The 7,326-nt window shown below is 64.4% G+C and overlaps 1 protein-coding gene across 1 annotated transcript in view; it reads left to right on the forward strand.

Annotated features, from left to right (window-relative positions):
* The window catches only part of PARVG (parvin, gamma), a 44,372-nt gene extending 38,854 nt beyond the window's left edge, over positions 1-5,518 (forward strand). Inside the window, exons 15-16 of the mRNA XM_014535118.1 lie at positions 4,855-4,927; positions 5,297-5,518. Of these exons, the coding sequence (XP_014390604.1) occupies positions 4,855-4,927; positions 5,297-5,406 (183 nt within the window). The 3' untranslated portion in view covers positions 5,407-5,518. The remainder of the gene's footprint in view (positions 1-4,854; positions 4,928-5,296) is intronic.
* The last annotated feature ends 1,808 nt before the right edge of the window (positions 5,519-7,326 follow it).

Consider the following 7,326-nt stretch of genomic DNA (forward strand, 5'->3'; position numbering starts at 1 on the left):
CCAACCATCCACCCATCCATCTATTCATTCATCTTCCTGTCCACCCATCCACCCACCCGCCCATCCACCGTGCACCTGGCCCCTCATTCCTGAGGCCCTGCTTGGTGACAGGCCCTGTGCCGTGTGAGCCAGTTAGACAGCCCAGCACAGCTCCTGCTTTGGGAGCCCCCAGTCCATGCCCCCCCCCCCCGCCCCCGTGCTCTCAGCGATGCACAGTTTTCCAGGGCTCCTGTGGGTGGGTCGGGGGATCTGAAGGAGCGAGTGGTCAGTAGAACTGGAAGAAATCAGGAGAGACATTGCCTAGAGGGGACTGTGAAGTTGGTTAGGGCTTGGTCTGCAGAGTCAAACCCTAACCAGTGGGGAACGGTGCCAACAGAGGCTCCACTGTGGGCACAGCACAGAGATTTCAGGGCTTCGCTCCTGCAGCAGGGGCTGCCAGGGCAGTGGGGGCCTGGCCCTGTGGGTGTCAGGGGTCCCCCGTGGGCTGGCAGGCTGGCTGGGAGATGGCCGCCTTAGTCTGGCCGGGGTCTGTGGCCTGGCCTGGGGGCGGATGGAGAGAATGATGCTGCTGGGGGAAGTGACAGGGGGAACCTCAGAAAACAGCCCCACAGTCTTGGTGCCTTGTGGGCCCCTGCTCCACACCCCTGCCCCGCGGCCGCCCCCAGCCGCCCAGGCCCCGTCACACGCGCCTTCACAGTTCCTGGCATATGTGCCGCTCCCCCACCTCTGGGCGTCTGCGCAGGCTGTTCCCCTGACAGAAACACCCTTCCCACATGGACTTCCTGCCAGCGAGAGCATCCTTGTGACCCCCGGGAGGAGACTGAGGCCCACACGGGCAGCAACTGGTCGCTGGCCTGTGTCAGGAGGACCTGGCAGAGGGCTCTGGCTCCTTCCCTGCCACTCACTGCCTGCACCTCAGGCTTCTTGTCTCTAAAACGGGCTCACAAACCCCCAGTGACCCCCAGTCATGCAGAAATAAGAGTTTGGGGAACCAGGAGGGGGAACACCGAGGGGCACGTGGCCCTGGTCCCCGCCCACCCGGGGCTCAGCCGAGTCCTCGTGAATGGACACCTGGCAGGAGGCGGCGTGGAGGTGTGGTCTGTGGGAACCAGGGGGCTGGTGGCCTCCCACCACCCCAGGCGGCCAGCTCACCTGTCACACAGGGTCCCCTGGCTCGCTCAGCGCCAACCAGCGCAGGAGGGCAACCCCTTATCTCTCCGCGCCAGCAGCTCTTCCTGGGGGCACTTCTGGGAGGATGGAAGGTTCCTGTCTCCTTTGATGTCCCCCAGTGTCCCTGGGCCTGCCTGGGGGGCGTGAGGCTCACACCCTTGTTCCTGGCCCAGTTCCAGGCTCCCCACCTGGCCTTTCTCTAGGTCCCTTCCTCAACCCCTCACATCTGGGCCTGCTGTTCATCCCTCTGCACCATGAGGACCTGCCTCCAGTGGGCATGGTCTCTGCCTTTAATGGGCGTGGTCCCTGCCTCCAGTGGGCGTGGTCCCTGCCTCCAGTGGGCGTGGTCTCTGCCTTTAATGGGCGTGGTCCCTGCCTCCAGTGGGCGTGGTCTCTGCCTTCAGTGGGCGTGGTCCCTGCCTTCAGTGGGCGTGGTCTTCACCATCCCAGGAGCAGGGCTGATCTCCACTCCAAGGATGATGCCAGCAGCCAGGAGCAGTGTAGCTCACTTGCTCTTGGGCCAGAGGATGGGGAGGGGGGGCAGGGGGTGTGGGAACAAGGGCAACACACGCCCGGTTCTTACCAGTCACTAGGCAGCAGGCTCGTCTGTCTCCAAAGCCAGCGCTGCCTCCCCGTTCGCTTCCTTCCTGGGGAGTCACTGTGAGCCCCGAGGGAGACGACCAGAAGGAGGCTGGCCCCAAGCTGCTGGGACGGCGCCGGGCTCCGGAGGGTCAGGGCTGGGGCCGAGGCCGGGGTGCTGCCCGTGTCCCGGAGACAGGACTCTGACATGTGAACAGTGAGGGGGGGCGCGGGCGGGACGCACGCAGGCGGGGCCCCAGAGCAGCACAGCCCTCTGTGACTCGGTGCTGGTGGGACGGCATGGCTCACGCTCATTGTCTTGCTCACTTCCAAACCCGGTGACAAGCCAGGGACACACGCCCGCACCACGGATCGGAGAGCCGGCTGCCGAGGACGAGCCACCGGAATGTGGGGAGAGGCAGCCTCCTTGCTCGGCCCGGGAGTGAGTTGTAAGGGCCGTGACTGGAACCCTCGGCTGCAGGAACGGATGCAGGACACGCTGAGGGGCATTAACCAATGAGGACAGAACAGCAGCCCTTGGGGGGGGGGGGGCCCGGGACTGGCCACCCTGGCAGAGCGACCCGACCTTCCTCGCCAGCGGTGTTTGCGCGAGATTGCCGATTGCTGTGGAGATGGCGGGAGAGATCATCTGTCCTGGGACTCACAGCCCCGGGGACAGCACCGTCCTTCCGCCCACATTCAACATGGCTCCTCCGAGGGTCTGAACGCATCCTCCTGGTCGCAACCTCCCCTCGGCTCCACGGAACACCACGTTTCACCTTCATCGTGGCCAACCCGTGCGGAAGGAACGTGGTGCCCTGGGCAGAGCGTGGAGAGGCATCTGGGGCCGGGCAGCTCCTGGCTCAGAGCGAGAAATAAGTGACGAAGGAAGTGTTTCCAAAACACTGGTTTCAGGGACCCTGTGGTCAAATCACTTGGGAAAACACGCATAGTCTTCAGGTTCACGACACCATGACACACTCAGCAAAGGGCTTCTTTTTTTTTAATATATATTTTATTGATTTTTTACAGAGAGGAAGGGATAAGGATAGAGAGTTAGAAACATCGATGAGAAAGAAACATTGATCAGCTGCCTCCTGCACACTCCCCACTGGGAATGTGCCCGCAACCAAGGTACATGCCCTTGACTGGAATCGAACCTGGGACCCTTCAGTCCGCAGGCCGACGCTCCATCCACTGAGCCAAACCGGTCAGGGCAGCAAAGGGTTTCTTATCACTGTGCTCAGCCAGCATTTCCCCAGACGGTTTGGTCACGGACTCGCCTCCGTCTCTTCCCCGGATCAGAGGCAGGGCTGCGAGGCGGGAGCGTGGGGCTCCTCGCTCCCAAGGTGACTCTGTGCAGCCCGGGAATCGTGTTCCTGAGAATGTAGACAACAGCATCCATCCAACCCTCATTTTCCAGAATATTCCAGTCTGGGGAGAAGACTTGGGGACACAGTGACGGGACGCGTGGTGGACTCGGACCTGCTCCGTCCGAGGTGCCGTCCAGCCCCCGAGGTGTGGCCTGCTGGGGGCCGGGGGTGGCTCTTGTTTCTTCACCTTGGCTGACTGAGAGGGGACAGCCCTGTGGGCCGCCGGCCCCGCTCCCACTCTCTCTTGCATCCTGGACCTGCGCCGGCTCAACCCCTCTGTCCATCCGATGCTCCAACACCAAATGCTCGCCCACCTTTCAGACCCCAGGGCAGGGCCCGCAGCCCCTCGCAGCCCCAGGGAGCCAGCTGCCCGGAGGACGCCAGCCCCTGGCCCCGGGCACAGCAGGAGTCCGTGGGGGCAGGCAGAAGACACTCCCCCACCCTGCCTAGTGCCCTTGGGCCAGGACTGCGACCCACACCCCTGCTCCCTCGGGGAGAGTCCTTTCTCAGGGGCCTTGCAGCCCTCCTGCGTGTCCCAGATACGGGAGTCAGCAGGCGGTTAGAGCTCGCAGGGTGCCTCCCATGCCTGTCCGTCGTCACCTTGGACCCGGGCGGCAGCCTGGGAGCGGCAGGCGGGAAGGGGGGCTTTTCCACGACACCGATGAGGGACTGAGCCCAGCCAGGCCCAGTGACTTGTCTGACCTGTGACCTTTGACCTGGTGGGGCGACGCACAGACATACAACCTAGATCTCAAGACTCGACCTGTCCAGACTCCCAGGTGACAGGAGGCAGCCTGGGCAAGGCTGGACCCCCTCCCGCCCAGCCCTGCCTCCAGGCCCTGGCTGGGTTGCCATGGGAACTGCCGGGCATGTGTGATGCCCGCTGTGGGCAGGGCTGGGAAGGCTGCCACCAGTCTGGGATGTCCAGCCCCCAGTGGACCATTGGGTGCCTGAGACCATGGGAGGAAGGACCTGCTGGAGGTCCCAGGGAATCAGGGGTTCAGCCAGCTTTAGTCCTCGCTGTCCACTTCACCCCACCCCTCTCTCTGCTGCCACACAGAAGGGTAGGCTCTATCGGATTGGACCTGAGGCCCAGGGGAGAGACTAGATGTGAAAGGGAGGTGACCCCCGACCCAGGGTCTGCTCTGAGCCCCGGGCTGACAGGGCTCCCCACCCGGTATCCCCTATAAGGCACGGGGGAGGGGTGGTGACCCCACCCCGCAGGTGAACAAGGGGAGGCCTGGGACCAAGCCACCTGCTCCCCGGCTCCAGGTCATCCAGTGACCAAGCCGGAATTAGGGCCCCGGAGGGCCTGGGCCGGGCGGCTCTGCCAGCCTCCAGCCTGCCTTGCACGGGCATCAGAGCGAGACGCCTTGGCCACTGGGAGCCCCGGTCTCCTCATCTATGCTTTGCCTATGGAACACAGTTGGTTCTGAGGGCATCTGTCACCCACAGGGTCAGGGGCCACCTCAGAAGAGGCCAGGAGGGACTGGTGCTCCTACCCCTGGCTAAGTCCCCTCCCCTGGTGGACTTACCTCCAGGCCGCCTCCACCAGGAAGCCTTCCCTGACTGGCGGGCTGGGTGCTCTCCTCAGTGGCTGCATTCCCACTAGAGGTGGCCTCCTTGGTGCGCGATTGGACGTCATGGATGAGGGTGGGCCTGCCACGGGGGCCCGGGGCCTGGGTTGGGGCTGCCTTGTTTTGCCAACGTCTGGGGGGTCTTGTCGTTGTAGCTGCACAATGTCACCCTGGCCCTGGAGCTGCTGAAGGATGAAGGCTTGCTCGACTACCCTGTCAGCCCTGAAGGTGAGCGGCGGCCACAGGGGGGCCTCAGCCTCGGGGCGGGGTACGCAGAGAGGGGGGCGGGGACGGGGGAGGGCAGTGGCTGTAGGTTCGCTCCAGCCTCTTGCTGCTGTGGGGGACACTGTGGCTTCACCCCGTGGGGGAGGGTCCCGGGGAGAAGAGATGGGGGACGAGTCCCTGGTGATGGGCTGCCGGAGAGGTGAGACCCTGAGGACTTTCTGCACCAAAAGAGGGGTGCCGGGGAGGACGGGTGGGAGGAGGGGCAGGGCCGTTAGCACTGAAGCCCCAAGTCTCAGGACACCCCTGGGTCCCGGCACTGGGACGGTCACCCCCGGCCCGGCCTGACCGGCCGCCCTGCTCTCCCTGGCACAGACATCGTGAACAAGGACAGCAAGAGCACACTGCGGGTCCTCTACAGCCTCTTCTGCAAGCACAAGCTGAAGGACGGCCCGGACAGGGGGCCCCGGGGACCCCCGAGTTAACCGTCACCGCCCCAGCTGCTGCTCAGCCGCCTCCCTGGCCCAGGCCCGCCCCCTCCGTTTCCATCTGCTTGAGAACCTCTGAACCACTAGACGTGGATCCGTTTTGAGCCAACCTTTGGCCTTGCTCAGTTTATTTTAACAGAAATGTTTCTGGGAGGGATTTGGGGAGCCTGCCAGGGTCCTGGGAGGGTGTTAAATATGCATAAACATGAGGTGACCCAGGCACAGCCTTGCTCCCCACAGGGCTGGTATGGAGGTGCGCCTGTCCCCTAGGAGGGCCCCCCGGGGCAGCCGGAGCCCGGCCACGTGACCTGCACTCGGGCTTGAGGTCTGGCTGGGAGGGCAGCAGGGGCTCTCAGGGGTCAGGGCTGATGGCCAGGGGCCCCGGCCTGCCCTCGCGCAGCCGCTGCGGCCCGGGGTGACGGTCCCAGGATCACCATCCAGCGGCAGGAGCCCCACGTGACTCCAAACCCACATTCCTGAGCCACTCGGGGAAGTTAACCCAGTTATTGCCCGAGGCACCGAGGCCCAAGCCCACCCGTGGCTAAAATCGTGAGCCATGCCCACGTCACAGGGAAGAAGTCCTTGCGGTGGATGGGGGCTCAGAGTCTCCCAGTCTGTCCCCAGGAGGTGCCAGGGGCTCTGGGTCCTCCTGGCACTGCTGGCTTCTGACCTCCCCGCTGACCCCCGTCTGTCCCCTGCCCACCCCAGCCTCTCCACGCTGAACGCTGTCAGCCCTGCCTGAGATGCCCTCATCCCAGCCACCCAGCCCCTGTCACTCATAAGAGGAGGGGGACATCCTTGAGGAGAGAATGGAGGAGGGATGGGCCCTGGGACAGGGTGGACGCCTGGGGGGTCCGGTGCCTGGGGATGGGTAGAAGGAATGGCTCCCACGGAGCCCCTCCCTTGTGTAGCCTGCCACCCAGCACCCTGGCTCTCCCTGCTCCCTCCCCTCCATCCCAAGAAATCGGACTCCAGCCGACATCGCCGCAGAAGTTGGAAGCGGGGTCTTCTAGTGGCCGCAGGACGCGGCCAGGGCGGGAGGAGCGGCCGGCTGGGCTGGGTGTGCAGCCGCTCGGAGTGAGTGACGGGAAATGCCTCGAAGGCGGAGGTGCAGGAGTTGAGCTGCAGGAGTTGAGCCGCTTCCCAAAATACCGTCCCAAGAAATCGGACTCCAGCCGACGTCGCCGCGGAAGTTGGAAGCGGGGTCTTCTAGTGGCCGCAGGACGCGGCCAGGGCGGGAGGAGCGGCCGGCTGGGCTGGGTGTGCAGCCGCTCGGAGTGAGTGACGGGAAATGCCTCGAAGGCGGAGGTGCAGGAGTTGAGCTGCAGGAGTTGAGCCGCTTCCCAAAATAACCCCGGGGCAGCTGTCTCGGCCTGAAACTGGGTCTGGCTGCCGGGCTGGGCTGCGGGAGCCCCGGGCCGCACCAGCGCCGCTCTGGGAACAGATGGCACGAGGAATATTTTTTCTTTCACCAAAGTCAGCTGGGAGCGAACAGCTTGTCTGCAGACGTGTGCCTCCCCCCTCTCTGTGGTTACAGTTCAAAGTCGCCGCCTCCCCCCAGGCCCTGCCCCCACGGCTCCTCCTGGTGAGACCTGGGTGGCCGGGCAGAGGGCACTCCAGCCTCTCTCACCTCAGAGCTCTCGGGCCCTCACCACTGGCCGGTTTGCCCCAGGGGCACCCGGGCCCCTCGGTTCCTGGGTTCCGGGCTGAGCTGGGGCAGCAGACTCTGGGGCCTGGGTGGTGGGAAAGGAACAGTGGGATGTTCCAGAAATGATTCTTCCAGAGAGAGCAGCCACGTGACCCAGGCAGACCAACAGTGCGCAACTTCGTTCACTTACCCACGAGTGTTTCAAATCAGCTGGCACACTAGCGCCCAGTAGGGCATCAAAGCACAGGCGGGCTTTTACCTCCACATGA

This window comes from Myotis brandtii, unplaced genomic scaffold (genome assembly GCF_000412655.1).
Source record: "Myotis brandtii unplaced genomic scaffold, ASM41265v1 scaffold138, whole genome shotgun sequence".
Lineage (NCBI taxonomy): Eukaryota > Metazoa > Chordata > Mammalia > Chiroptera > Vespertilionidae > Myotis > Myotis brandtii.